General features: G+C 40.4%; 1 protein-coding gene across 3 annotated transcripts in view; it reads left to right on the top strand.

Moving 5' to 3' along the window:
• LOC121907106 (neuropilin-2-like) overlaps positions 1 to 15,666 on the top strand; it is a 100,186-nt gene that overhangs the window by 48,047 nt on the left and 36,473 nt on the right. For all 3 annotated transcript variants that reach the window (XM_042426485.1, XM_042426483.1, XM_042426484.1), the window contains exons 8-11: positions 6,560 to 6,704; positions 10,602 to 10,777; positions 12,068 to 12,241; positions 13,809 to 13,953. In XM_042426485.1, coding sequence (XP_042282419.1) covers positions 6,560 to 6,704; positions 10,602 to 10,777; positions 12,068 to 12,241; positions 13,809 to 13,953 — 640 coding nt within the window. The remainder of the gene's footprint in view (positions 1 to 6,559; positions 6,705 to 10,601; positions 10,778 to 12,067; positions 12,242 to 13,808; positions 13,954 to 15,666) is intronic.

Below are 15,666 nucleotides of genomic sequence, written 5' to 3'. Positions count from 1 at the left end.
ATCTTGTCTACTCTCTTACTCTCTTCACATCTTCATTCACCTTATCCTTCCATTCTTTTCCATCTCTCCTCTTTTCCTTCCCTTGACAGTCCATCATTCTCTCCGTATTCCCTCCCCCCATATGTTTCTGAGAAAGTCATCATGGAATACATAGTTTATGCTGCTTGAACAAATGACATTCTGGTTTGCTACAGTGATGGGTTTGTCTGTGTGTGTGTGTGTGTGTGTGTGTGTGTGTGTGTGTGTGTTAATCTAGAAGAATTGTTGAATTAGTGCTTTATGAGCAAGAGGCATTGAAGGAGGACAAAATTTAATGGGAGCCACATGGACAGAAAGAAACACAAAGTGTGCTCTCATGCAAACACACACTTGAGCACAACACAGTTATTTATATATGTGCATAAAAGGAACACACACAAAAACATGCATGCATGTGGACATATGTATGTTTACAACTCTTTTTTTTTTGTCATGTGTTAACATTTGTCTCAGATCAGTAACTCTTAATAACGTAGACAAAGTGCACACACACACACACACACACACACACACACACACACACTCGGCACACACACTCTACTTTCTAACATCTGGGAGCCGGCCCATAGGGGCGGCGCAACTGTCACACAACATCATGATGATTTGTGTGATCTGTAATGTATTTGATAATGTCATTAAAGGCCTGTTGTGAACCAGATGGGACATATGGAATACATGTTAACTTACAGATTTTTTTTTTTCGGAAAAGGAGAAAGTAATATTCTTACAGCATTTGTTCCTACATTCAACTGACAGGTTCACAAATGACAGATACTGACTCCAGACATGCACCCGAGAAAGAAGGGGAAGGAAACAGACAGATGGGCAAAGTAAAAGACACAGAGAGACACACAAGCTGGATGGTGTTACAAATCATTATTGCAGAGGCAATATGTTGCATTGTGTTTCTATTGGAAAAAAAAGGCAATTTTTCACTTTTTAACTTTTCCTGGTTTTGTCTTTCTTATCATCTCCTCTCTTCCTCCTTTTTGATGATCAGGTCATGTCAGTTCATTCGACTGCTCATGTAAACTTGCATTAAATAGGAAGAGAAAAAAAAATAATGACGCTATCTTCATAACTTGAACGACCGTATGATTCAGTGAATAAAACTGGCGGTGGGCTTGGTTATGGGAGGTACATGACAAAAGAAAAAGCAGCATTTTTCCATGACTGAGGTCTCAATCTGAGAAATTATGTCTCATTGTCTCAGTTTGAGTTTTTGTCTGGAAGACTTTGAGACGTTCTGCTGTAAAGGTGCATTTAAGCTCGACGTGGTACAAATGTCATTACATAGCCCTACTGAATTGCTGCAGGCAGCGCTGTCTGTGGCCATTACAACACTGGACCTTAGCCAAGACTTCCTATTCCCACCTTAGAGTGTGGGAGGGAGGATGGATAGAGAGAGAGAGAGAGAGAGAGAGGTGGAGGAGGGAGATGTAGGTGGAATGAGAGGGAGGGAGGGAAGGGAAGGAGATTGTGATGAATGGAAAGAGTAGTGAAGTTAAAAGAAATTAGCAGAGAAGGAAAGAAAGAAAGACACAAGCAAAAGGTCGAGCAGTTTAGTGACTGCTGAACCGCTGAGAGAGAGAGAGAGAGGAGAAACGGAGCGATGCGGAGGGAGGAAGAGAGTTGTAAACCAGAGGGAGAAAAGTGAGGTTCATAGGGGAACAAGTGAGTGAAGGAAACAGGCAGAAGGGGGGGAAAGAAGTGTACACAAGGGAACCGGGGAGTAAAAGAAAGAGGGATGGACAGATGAACAGAGGCAAGGAGGAGAGGAGGAATAATGAGAATAGCAGACAAGGGTGTTGACCACAAGTCCCTCTGGATAGATCAGAGGTCTCAGCAACGCAGCCTGGGAGGATGTCAGGAGAAGGGAAAGAAAATAAAACGACAGAGTTGAGGGAGGAAGGCTGAGAGGTGAGGGAAAGGCAGGAGGGAGAGTGAGGTCAAAAGGAGAGAGGCAGAAAAGAGTTTGTGACAAATGAAGGAAGAAAAGCCGAGAAAAAAAGAGAGGGAGGGGACAAAGGGGCATATTATAGGGGTGCCATGTGTCATTTGGTTTGTGAGATTTGTGGACTGTACTGTCACATACACACACACACACCATCACATAGGATTCTGCTGTCGAACACAGGTTACCTCCCTGAAGTCTGTGTGTGTGTGTATATGTCCTTGTGTGATGAAATGAGAGGAGATGGGGGGGTGTTTTACTATTTTATAACTCTATCCACACATAGTCACAAAACACACACACACAGAGCACGGACATTTGAATAATTCAGCGTGTCTACGCTGGTCCTCGCTGGCTGACTGACTGTGGCCCTGCAGGCTCATGACACGGCCACACACACACACACACCTGTTCTTCCCTTTCCCATGAGGTGAACATATTCCTCGTCATGCTCTTTTTCTATCCTGTAGCGCTAGGTTAGCCCCCAGTTAGTCGCCTTTTGACTACAAACTACCGTAGAAGCAGCTACACAATTTTGTGTCCTTCTGCCTCGCACACGATTGTTATTCAGTAGAGCAGGAGAGTGTAAATAAAGGAAAACACAGTATTCATTCCACATTTGTCACCTTTGAACTTCGCCGAGGGATGAAATTACTATTCGAATAGGGATCTTTTGATTGGGATTGTTCTTGTAGCGTTGTGTTAAACCACATGTCTGCTTGTCTGTGTTGGCCTATTTGTGTGTGAGAAAGAGAGAGAGAGAAGAGGTGTAAAGGCTGTTCACCCCACAGCGTTCCTGGTGTCAGCTTGCCTCGTCTCTTAACATCAGACCATTAACAAACCTGCACGAAACACACACACAGTCCATTAGCTGATTGTTATTGAAGCCTTTTAGACATTGTTAACAGTGAATTTAGGAGTTTAAGACCTCCAGGATGCTACGTATCCTCTTACACCTCCTCACTGTGGATTCTCACTGCAGAGCCAAAACCTGTGGGGGAGGGGCTTTATTTTATACCCAGATAACATTTTGTGATCACTAGTGTTCTCAAGTTATGTTTAAACATTTGTCTATTGTCACCTCTAGTCAGTTAATCAATCAAATTCATTATGTATTCAAAGTCACAGGTTGACATCAGGGTGACACCACTTACTATGATGTACATTATCGACCTACATCATAATGTTTTAGTCTGACCTAACAGTCTAAAAACAGCTGGGTTTAGATATATGGCTCTTTATAAAGCAAAAACAAATAAGTTACACACATTACACATTGTTTAAGTGATGACATCAACGTGAATTTATAAACCAAACAGAGTGTTAACGGCTCAATATTTAGTCACACGGCAGAAAAGCCTTTAATTGCTTTTAAAGTGGTGTTTGCTCAGCATTGATTCAGAATATTTTGAGAGACTATTCATTAGTCATTATAAAGATATTCTGTGTCTGTGGTGGTGCTGTGGTATCATTTTATTCTACTATTCTATTACTATTACTATTCATGATATAATAAAAGGGAATAATGCTTGATTGTCTTGTCTCGCTTGTAAGTCGCTTCGGATAAAAGCATCTGTCAAAATTATGAAATGTAAATGTAAATGTGCGACATTTTTAACAGTGGAAGGTTTGCATTTGGCAGCAGTTGAAATAGAGTTGCAGCCCTGTTTGGTGACCCTGAACAAAGCTGATCAGACATCAGGTTCATATCCACGGACTGCTTTGATATCTCCGCATGTGATGAAGATCCAATTTGGGTTCAAAACATTGTACTTTTCCTGTAATGTAATGTAATTACTTACATGGACAGCATGTATAGAGATATACAAACACACTGTGGTGATAGAGGACAGTATCAAAGTATGCATTCACACAAACACACATGCATAGAAAATCAAAGTCAATGTACTCTTACATACACATGTACAAGACAGTGTGTGTGTGTGTGTGTGTGTTTTTTTTTGTGTGTGCACATGCTAAGGAAATGTTTCACTGCACACCAAGGGAAATCAGAAAGCACCCGCCAGCCCCAAATCCTTAGAGTGAGACTTTATAATTACACTTTTACACAGTGACACACTCACTTACACACATGCACGCACACACACACACACACACATACACTTGTAATTACAGTCAGCTACCACAATCCCATTAACTCTTTGGGGGCCTTTTGGCATTTTTCCATCATTTAACTGGTCACAGTCTCTGGTATTAAGGCCAGTGAAAGGGCATGAGTTCACTGGGTCTGACTTTGTATTGTATACCCAGTGTTCATGGATTCAATTCCCAGCTGGCCCAGTACCCTGCTCCTTTTCCTGTAAGTCAGAAACCCCCTTCATCCACACTTTGCCACCCCTGAAGGGTCCTGTTGTTTAATGGATTTGGAACAGGAGTAAAATAGTGAATTTACACACACGCAGACACACACACACGCACCTAAAAACAAAGCGAATGTCTATAAATTTGTACCCAACCAAGTAATTGCAAGGCCTTTAACTCTGCTGAATGAGGTCGCCTGCTCTCTGTAATAAACACACTATGTTGTGTGTTCAGCACTGATGTAACATAATAGAAAGAGTGTTAGAGGCACAGAGGGAAAAGAGTCTTTGAGGTTCTGTAATGAAACAACACGGAGGATTTTTTTCCCCCCTTAAATTTACAGAAATATATTAGAGAGAGTGAGAAATATGTCAAAAAAGAAATACAGAAAGAAGAAGAAAGAAGTGAACTGATAGGGAGAACAGAAGCATAGCTGTGTTTTTCCTGTGGTGAGCCCAACAGAGATGACAGTCATAAACAGAGAAAGAGACATGACACACTGTCAGATAGACAGAGATGTAAAGTCTCAGAGTCAAGAGACATAAAGAATGCCTCTGGCCATGTGCTCTTGCATTCAATTTCCTTTTTTATCTGTATTTGTGCGTGTTTCGAGAGGAAATCATTTTTTTTGTGTGTGTGTGTGTGTGCACATGGTAGGAAGTGTGGGAGCTCGGAGGGCACAGTGGAAAGACAGTGTGTGTGTTTGCGCTGCAGTGTGTCTCCGTGAGATAGTTGTGTCTGGAAGCAGTGTATTTGTGAATATCATGTCGAGTATGTCTGTGCGTTGAGGGGTGACCGTGTGTGTTTTTCCCTTGCTCTCTGTGTGCAAAGCAGTTCCTATGTGTGTGTGTGTGTGTGTCTGTGTGTGTGGATAAGTCAAGAGGATGCGAGAAGAGGATGCTCTCCCACATACTTACACCCTTGATTTACACACTGCATGCCCTTACACTGTGTGTGTGTGTGTTTGAGTAAACCTTTGCACTCATTCCACCCTCTGTGAACAGAAACACTACATTCAGTATATCTGTTATGTACATACACAGTTTTACTCATGTTGAACTGAGCAGCATGAATCATAAACTTGTGTTGCTATGGTTACCTGTTGTTTAATGTCCTATATCTTGTGTGCATTGATTTAGAATAGTGTTTAAACTGTTGGCTGATAAGTTATGTTTGAGTTGTCCATGTGACTAAAATCACACAGTTTTCACACTTATTTATGCACCGGTTAAATAAACAAGACACATTGTGTAAATAAATGAGCTTTGGAGTTATTGGAAGGTGTTTAACTGTGGACAGAGCCATGCTAGCCTGACTAAGCTAAGCTAATCATGTCTTAACTCCAGTTCTGTACTTCAAACATCTATATCTTTATATTAAATATGGATCACATGACTACTTTTATGGTATAGGTCACTTGCCGTGAAATAATTATCCCTTAAGTCTAGAGCCCGGTTTCATCATCTTTCAACTTGTTATTTTTTAGTTTTCTGGCTCACATCTTTACTGTTTTGCTTCACTCTCATCAGTGTTGTTTTCATTGAAAACCTTACTGGAAGCTACCACCCAGCTTCAAGTGGCAGAAAGACAAAGTCAACGATGAGCTGGTGAACACAGTGGAGCTTTTAGAAGCTGAAGAGCCAAATATTTCCCTCAGGAATTACGAGAGACCTAAACCATGGCTAAAAGGAGAGTGAATATTGAACTTATATTCATCAGGTGGCCAGTACATGACTCCAAATGAATGCTAACGTCGATGTTCACTGCTTGATTCAGCTGCCCCCAAGTGGACAAAAAATCAGTTATTACAGATATAACTTGAGGACAACAGATCATTTGATTTCACTCTCAGAATGCAAATAAGGGTACTCCTTAAAATGTTAACCTGTTGTATTCCTACTGCTCAGTTCAATAATAAAATTTCCACTTAGCCCTAGTGGTATCTATATATGATTTCAGGTTTGTTTGAGAGGTTTTGTGATAAGAGCTTAAGTACAGATTTTGAAGCAAACCAGGTGATTTGAGACTCAGTGATATCAAGTTTGTTCTGTTGTTGTGTTGACCTAGAAGATTTGTGTCCAGGCTCTGGTGTTGTCATGAAATATCCTTAAACAGACACTGAGCTCCTGTGTTACTCACTCATGCCCTCTGCCTTCCTGTAGAGGGTAACAAGGGAAAGACAGAGAGTCCCCACAGCCATCAATATAATATTATTAAATTTCCTCTCTTCCTGTCTCTCTGTAGGTTTTCCATGCCAACACTGACCCCACAGAGGTGGTTCTCAATCGGATCCCGCAGCCAGTCCTGGCCCGCTTCGTACGAATCAGACCTCAGACGTGGAAGAATGGCATCGCTCTGCGGTTTGAGCTTTACGGCTGTCAGATTACGGGTAAGACAGATGAAGCGTCTTTTAACTGTGCAACTTCTCTGACTTTTTTTTTTGGCCAGCCTCCTCATGGGACTCACTCCTGTAAAAACATGGTAGCAGTCTTGCCAAGTTTTATACCAGTGATATACTAGCTTTTACAGGGGGTCAGAAGGTAGGGTCAGAACAAAAATAACTCCCTTGGAATTCATTTCCTGGAAAAAGAACAGGCAAATGTGGAAAGGAAAGTTTGTTCTTTTCTCTACATTTATATAATCTAAATAATTCAGTAATTTGTCCATCCATCAATTCATCCAAAGCTTCTATTCATACTTTCCTGTCCTTCGTATCATCTATTGCACGCAACACACCCACTCTCATGTGCTCTCAAACTCTTGCCCTCGCTCTTTCATATACATATCCTCCCTCTCTGTCTCCCACTAAACACATTGCACACACGCACACATGCACACACACACACACAGACACATACACACATGAAACACACTCAGTCCTAATAGAATAATACTAGAGTGTGATGTGTGGGTGATAACATCAGAGAGTAACAGGCTCTCAGCTTTCATCTGCAGCCCTGGCAAACAAACACGATTTCAACCAGCATAATCAGCTCAATACTATAAATAGATAAAACTTAATTAGACTGTCTGTGTTTGTGTGTGTGTGTGTGTGTGTTATAGAAATGGTAAAAGAGAGAGTTTCAATCCATTTGAATGTGTGTGTGTGTGCGCGCGTGTGTGTCTCTGCTTCACTGTATCATTATTAGGTTAGGGCCTCTCTCTGCTGCCATTGTAGTGGCCATTGAGAGGGATAGATATGCTCTTATCTAGGAGGGCTATTTCAGCACCCACACAAATCACAATCACACCAAAACAATATGATACTGCTTGTATGTGTATGCCTGTATGTGTGTGTGTGTGTGTGTGGCAGAGAAAGAGAGAGAGAGAGAGAGAGAGAGAAAGAGAGCAGGCAAAAGAGATAGCATATATCACGTTTTTGCCTGTGTTCTTGTCTTCAAATCACCTATTTTTCACCGTATTTTAACACCTGCAATTGCATTATATATCACCCTACAGTGAGAACCCATTCAACATATCTTTTGGCCATTTCTGTTTCCCTATGTATTGCCCATCTCTGCTACTTTGTAATATCTGCAATCCATCGTGAACCTGAAAGAAACACCGAATCTATAAACAGTGATATGCAAAATCTTGACAGTTTCCTTTTGTTGAGAAGGATGACAACAGTTTGTTACTTTAGAGGTAAGCAGTGGTAAAAACAAACCGCTCTGTCGCAGCTGCAGTAAAATATGTCTATAACCTGCAGAGAAAACCTTAGATACCTGCTAATAGCCATGCAGTATTGTGTCTGATTCTCTCCCTGCATAGACATATCGACAATTGCGCACATGAACACACCGCCAGGGGGAATGCGATAATGCCCTACACAGGCCTATAAAGGCAGACATAAAGCAGTCAGTCAGTGACATGTCATTAACTTAAATCACACTTTTATGTCTCTGGCTCTACTTTTTTTTCTCACTTTCTAGCTATCCCTCCTCAGTGCTGCTCTGTTTTTCTTCCTTCTCCTTCTGCTTTTGCTCCGTCCTTCTGTTGCCTTTGCTGACAGCTTCCATTACCCGCTCTTCCTGCTCTTGTCTCTTTTTCTTTCTCCCTCTCTCATTTTCTCCCCCTCGGCCTTCCCTTAAATCTTCCCTGTCGCTGCCTCGTACAAGTGTTGGTTCCCCTATCCCTCCTTCTACTCCTTCCTTAATCTCATTTTATTTCAGCCCTGCTGCACCTATCAATCATTTATATTTAGCACTTTTATCATTTTTCTCACCAGGCTTGTGTGCGTGTTTGTAAATCCGTATGTGTGTGTGTGTATGACTGCAGCCGTGTGCATGTGTGTATGGGTCAGGTACAGCCACAATGGTGTACTTTACAGCTTTTGTAAGACCCCGTTATCAGGAAAAGCACAGTGGGAGTGTGTGAGCACCCATGTGTGGACTTAACATGAGAGCATGTGTGAGTGGAAGTGTGTTTCAACCTGTGAAAGAGACCTTGACTATTCAACTATCCTGTTTGTTGGTGCATGTATCCCTTTTTTTGTGTGTGTGTGTGTGTGTGTGTGTGAGCTTTAAGTGCTCTCATGCTGGTGTGTATTATCTAGCTATTTCTGTTACTGTGATCTCCAGAGATGATATTCTCATCGACTCCAACTTTCTGTATTAAAAAAGCCCGCTGGAGTGCAGTAGCTGCTAAAAAAGATAGATGCAAAAATAAGAAACATAGAATAAACAATACTATAATTGAATTTTCTTCTGGATAATCACTTTTCATGTCTGCTATAGAGCTTGAGAGAGCTCATCCACCATGGCTGTATAGCTGCTGTTGTTTATTGTTGATTCATTATTTACTGTAGTGAGGCGCGGTTGCCAACGTCACAACATTAAACATTCATCTCCACAAAGACCCGGGGAATGTCACCATCAATCATCGTCACCCTTCACTGTCAGCCTTCTCTCCCTCGCTTTCTTTTTTTCTTTCCCTATCTCTCTTTATCCTTCTCACCCTTTCTATTCACCTGCCTCTCCTCTTCTACCTTCCTCTCTTCCTTCCCTTCATCTTTTTGTTTGACCTTTTGACTATCTCTTTATCTTCCCCTTGTCCTTTAACTCCTCTTCTACTCTGCTCCTCACCTCTCGCCTCTTCTTCCCTTCATTACTCCTCCTCTTTTCCTCCCTCACATCTTTTGTTTTCTGTCTTCTTTTTTTTTATCATATTTTCACCGGATTCATTTCCAAATACAAATGGTCACTTTGTTTGATTCCCTTCGTTTTTTCGTCAATATTCATGACAATAACATATTCTGATTCTTGTTAGACGAAGACGTGTTTGTCAGTCTAATAAACAGCATCCCTTTGATCTGCAACATGATTTAATTTAGTTCTCCCACGTGGGAGTTCCTTGGCTCAATTCCCCATGAAGAATCCCCCTTCGGTAGCTTGGTTAAAGTTATACATCAACTTTGCAGCAGCAAGAAGGAAAAAATAATGAAATGGTTTGATGGAAAGCAGTTCAGAAGGGCTGCAGAGTAGTTGTTTTAACGATTTATGTCACAATCACACAAGAGTTTCACTCCGAGATGAGTTCAAACCGTAAATTACTCCTGACCTAAAAGTCACATTCATTCATGAGGACTTTTTCAATTATACAATGTTTTAACAACACAGCATCTACCCAATACCCAGACTGGATTTAGGAAACAAAAACATTTTGGACTGTTTCCTCTCTTGTTGTGAAAATTAAATAGCCTTTAAATATATAATAACAATAACATGTTTTGGCCCGTTTTAACTTCAAATCATTCCTGACCATTTACATTGAATATCTACCTTCCTGCCTCTCTAATTACATTTTACATAATCATTGTTCAGACTTGAGAAAGGAAATCCATCACATTCAACATTTCACCTTTTTAATGAAGGAAATGACCAAATTCATATTATTCTTTCCACAGCAATCCAGTTTTCTTATCGTTTTTCCTCTGTGTTTGATTTTCTGACAACATGGCTCAGGAGTTTTTGGCAAATGCCTGTCAAATCTTAAACACTGTACTGATCACAAAAGCACCAACAGAGAGGAGAGTAAAGTTTCCAAACAGTCCCTGCTTGGATGTGAATCGCTATGCAAGGATAACTCTGCAATGAAAGCTCTGTGAAAAATAAACAAAAAACCTAAAGGCATCAACATTTCTGTTGCCACTGTATGAAATGAACCAAAATTACCTTTCCAACCTGTGGCTTAAGAAAACAATCAAAAAGTTTATTTCATTCTTAAGGAAATGCCCAGCTGTAACATAAAGTCTTCTTATTACTTTCTCTCTCTGTCTCCTGTTCAGACGCTCCCTGCTCAGAGCTGCAAGGCATGTTGTCTGGGCTGCTACCCGACTCCCAGATTTCTGCATCCTCGATGAGGGACATCCACGGTTCCATGGGTGCAGCCAGGCTGGTGGCCAGTCGGTCAGGCTGGTTTCCCAACCCGACACAACCCATAGCTGGAGAGGAGTGGCTGCAGGTATGTCACTGTATGACTGAGCTTGTTATTTATAGTGTGACTGGTTGCTTGGTTGCCATTACAGCAGACTATAGTTAGAAAATAGGGAGTCTCTTCATTTTCTCAGTCAACTTTTTAAAACAGGGGCAAGAATCCATTGTCGCTGCCTCTGCTTTTATATTTCTATTATTCCTGGAACTAAATTTCACCCCCTACCAGTGCCATGATCGATCAAGCGAATGTGTTATTGCATCACACTTCAAAACAAAGAGAACAAACTCAAAATCTAACCGTTTATTACAGCTTCTGGCATGACAACGATCATTAAACCAACAAAATCATTGGAAAGTGCATGCTGGGGAAATGAGGACATCCAAGTCCTGATAAGCATTCGTGGAGAAAACGGGGGCTGGAATCAACTCAGGAAGGTGTACCAGAGGGTATCGCAGCATTTAGAAGAATTTGAAATCAACTATGTGGAAAAACAGTTGAGGTGGAAATTACAAATCATTTTAATGATTTGAATTGCTTCATGCAGTTCAGTTCAAATATTAATAGTTAGTTCTTTATTTTCTAGGTAAACTGATCACATCATTGTTCTGACGCACTTCAGTACGCAACAGCAGTATGAGTGAAAGCCCCACCATTCATAACTCTGTGACATTTGTTGCTCATTCTGACTGTCTTCGGTTCAGTTGTATGTTCAGTCTGTTGCTGGTTCAGACTGTTTCAGTTCAGTACTTTAGGCCTTGCAAAAAAGTTTTACAATTAGTTCCTATTCACAGTCTTTCGGTAAGCTTTTGAATAGCTGTTAACAAGGCTGAGATGACAGAAGTGCTCTCAGTCACCAGTGAGTGAAGTTCCACTGCTAAAAGCGACTGATTCGAGTGATGACAATGGTGATTCGGAGTACTCAGTTCGGTTTGAAGATTCAGTGTTAATGATTAACTCATACAAATCCTGAACACCTCTACAGAGCAATGATTAAAGAAAATGAAACAGGATTATACTCAAATCACAGATCACAATGCATCCAATAGAGCAAACTGCAAAACTACACCAGTTTAAACCACAAACTGGCTTGTACTGTATATTTGAACTGACCCAGTTTATAACATACAATAGAAATGCAAAGAAGAACTAGTTCCAAAGCTTGACAAGTTCTTAAAAGTTGTGGTAATGGAAAACCAGCATTTGATTGATTATAGCTTGGATAAACTCACAGTTTGTCCAGGCGGGGGATCTGAAAGGTTAAAGGCCCCTGTGGTGACAAGGAGCTGACAGTAATAATAATGTTTGTTTATGTTACAGGTGGACCTTGGTGTGCCCAAGATGGTGCGTGGCATAATAACACAGGGTGCCAGAGGGCTGGAGGGTAGCACCAGCACTGAGAACAGAGCGTTTGTCAGGAAGTACAAACTGGCGCACAGCTTGAACGGCAAAGACTGGACCTACATCCCTGACAGCAAGACCGGGTTTGCTAAGGTAAAAGGAGGGCACACACACACACACACACACACAATCAATCTCTTTCTGTCTGACATATACATATGTACTCCCTGCTCTCTGACTGTCACTGTCAGTTCTCTCTCATTTGTTGTTTATTTATAGCTGTCTTTCAACTCAATCCCTCTTCGCTCTTCCTCTGTCTCCCTTTCTTTCTCTCCCTGTTTGCCTCTGTGTCTCTCTCTCTCTCTCTCTCAGCTTTGTCATTTTCAGAGGAAAAAAAGCCATTTTATTACAGTCTCAGCTCTGATAATAATTCAATTTAATCACCTTACTCCACATTCTCTCTTCTCTCCTGTCTTTGCCTCTCTCTAAGTCCTGTGTACTCTCGCTCTCTGCTTTTCTCCGTCTCTCATCCTCTCGTTCACTCATCCCCTATTTGTCTCTCATGGGTGTTAATTAAAATGTCTTTCCTGCATCAGCACTCAACACTGCTGGCAGTCTAACACACTGTGAGACAGGGCACTTTAAACTCTAGTCTCCTTTCTGAGGCTATGTCTTAAAACGCTTTAATAGTACTGAGTGCCTGGCTTTTCTCCTGATGGTAAAATCCTGTTCCTCTCTCATCTGCCTGTCTTTTTAAATGAGTATCCTGGGAAATTGCTCATACGTTTTTTAAATTCCAGAAATGGAGAAGATAGAAGATACAATTCAATTAATGAAACCAATATTAAAGCTTTCACAAACCCACATTTTGAAAAGATTGGTGCAGTTTAGTCAGTTTTCAGCTTGTAATAAATCTTTTGTTTTTGCCAGAGGCTGGCAAGCCACCTCAAAAAAAATTATTTGAAAATCAAAGGAAACACGCTCTCTGTTGTTATTTTTACATGTCATACTGTGCTAGGAAACAATGCTGATTAGCGGTGTTGTATGACTTTGGAAAGACAGGCTGAACATTTTGCTATTGTTTTTCAATGCGACTTGAATGGTGGAGCGGTGATATGACAAAATTTTTACTTCCTCTGCTGCATCTTTCTCCATTGTCTCAGAAAACTCTTATCATTGCTGTTTTCACTACAAAATGATTTACCAGTGCAACACTCTGACAGATGTCACATAAGTCAAATGAACAAGGAGTAAAGCTTATCGCTCACTGCTTCGTATCGTAAACTCCTTTCAAAATAGCTTTGAATCTAAAGACAAGCTCTGGGACAAGCAATGATTTTCTGTAACATGTTTTCAAGCAGCAGGATCTTACTGTAAGAGACTATAGTGAAAAAAGCAGCTGCCATGCAGTGAAGCAGGCAACAGAACTTTGCCATATTAAGATTTTCCTGTTAAGTTCATGAACTGAACGGAATTTCATAATTGGCAGAAAAACATCCCTTATACAAGGAGAGGAAATGTTTTACTCTGACTCTTGTTCTTATTGTGAAATTTTAAAAGGGAAAACAAGATTTTGTAATCACTACAGACACTTTATTTTTATTTGATTTATTTGAAGACAGTTTCTTTTTATAATGTGTCATCTTTTGGTGTTTAATCACATTACATCTAGTTTGCAAATGTTCACCTCTCACTCACATTTTTGCCTCCATCCTATCAGATTTTTGAGGGAAACAGCCACTACGACACTCCGGAGGTGCGGAGGTTTGAAGAGATAGTGACCCAGTACATCAGAGTCTTTCCGGAGAGGTGGTCGCCTGCTGGCATCGGCATGAGGATGGAGGTCCTCGGCTGTGACCTGCCTGGTAAGAACACACACGTGCATATGTAAGATAACAGAAGGTTACACACACTCCCGGACAGAAACATACGCACACCATCATGTACTTACACGCTTAAAGGAATACACACTTGGCACACACATACTGTACGTAGTATGAGACAAAAATAAACACACTTATTCACGGTGTCAATAACCTCCTTTGTTTATGACACATAACAAGTAAAGTAACACGCAGCCTTGAAAAGTACAATTAACACAAATTATCCAGCAATCAAAGCATAATTATTATCTGCATATATGTATATGACATGATCTATAATTAACATCAACATAACATAATTACTAAGACGACATTAGTGACTGAAATGTGCTGTGAATATCACATCATTAATCTCTCTGACATTCTGTAATGAATGTGTGTATGTATGCATGTTTGAATGTTTGTTTGTGAGCATTCAGAGTGTGTGTATGCGTGTTCCTTCTTTTGTATTTTTATCTGCCGCTTTGCGTACAGTATCTGCTTCTGTATGTAAAGAATACATGTGTATATGTTTATGCAGATGTAATAGTGGCTGAAGTTAATCATCTTGCTCTATAGGAGGTATTGCAACATGTCTGGACAGGGATTAACATGTCTAGGTCATGGGACTTTTACTAATAGTGGCCAGCTGTGGTTGTAGTATATTGTTATGTTAATAACATGTAGTGAAGGATTAGGTACAGTATATCGTCTGTTGAATTTTGATCTATTCATAATTCGGCTAAAACTGGAAAAATATTTGCTTTGCTTTCTTAAATATATTACATTTGATATAATTTTCTACTTAAGGATTGGTGTAAACAGATGTTTATAAAGAGTGATGATTCAGTGTAAAGAATGACAAATGTAGATCATTAGTCTATATATTTCTTTACTGAGCAGTGTAAGTACCATTTATTACAATATATTACTGGTGTATGCAGCTTGTTAGATGTGGCCAGCAAATTACTCTCAGCTGCACAATAATTTCAATAATAAGGCAGGCCATTGTGCACATTTCCCAACATTTATTTCTTAACTTGAGCAATAATGATGGTGCTGCATAAATTCACCAGCATGTGAAGTACAGACAACAGACACCTTGTCAATGAGGTTGTGATATTATTTTTTCTTAAAAGTCTATCCTGTATTATAAAATAATCAGAGCGCAAATACAAGCTCAATAATTCATTCATCATAATTACACCTAAGAATAGTAACTGCGCAATACCGCTCTATACATAGTTGCGAACGGCCTGTTAAAAATGCGACTATGTTACGGCCAATCTTCCCTCTCTTCCATGTGTCATAAGATCTTACTGCTTTAGTCAGATTGTGACATGTGACAGGTGAAGAAAAGAACAGGAAATGACACGTACCTGTTCCCAGTGGGCATGAAGTGGGCTGTTCACTGCGACTGATGTCCTGCCACTAGGATTTTGTATTTCTGAACGTGTGTGTATGTGTGTGTGTATCTGTGAGAGAGAGATAGCCCACTATATCCTAGATGTGTCAGGACTAGCCAGGAGGCTGGTGGTGATGGGGAGAGAAGGGACATCCTCTCCTGTTAACACACTTTTTAAGAGGTTACCGTGGCTGTATTAAAAATAAAACTCTGTTGTATATCTACAGCAAAAGATGAATGAAACTCATTTTAATCAACGGTTTACTTCAGGAAAAGATTTTAGTTTGTATGACAAGTGAGTACTGTGAGTA

Source organism: Thunnus maccoyii, chromosome 11, assembly GCF_910596095.1.
Source record: "Thunnus maccoyii chromosome 11, fThuMac1.1, whole genome shotgun sequence".
NCBI lineage: Eukaryota > Metazoa > Chordata > Actinopteri > Scombriformes > Scombridae > Thunnus > Thunnus maccoyii.
The sequence above is the reverse complement of the archived record's forward strand: the minus strand, read 5'-3'. Positions and strand labels throughout refer to the sequence as shown.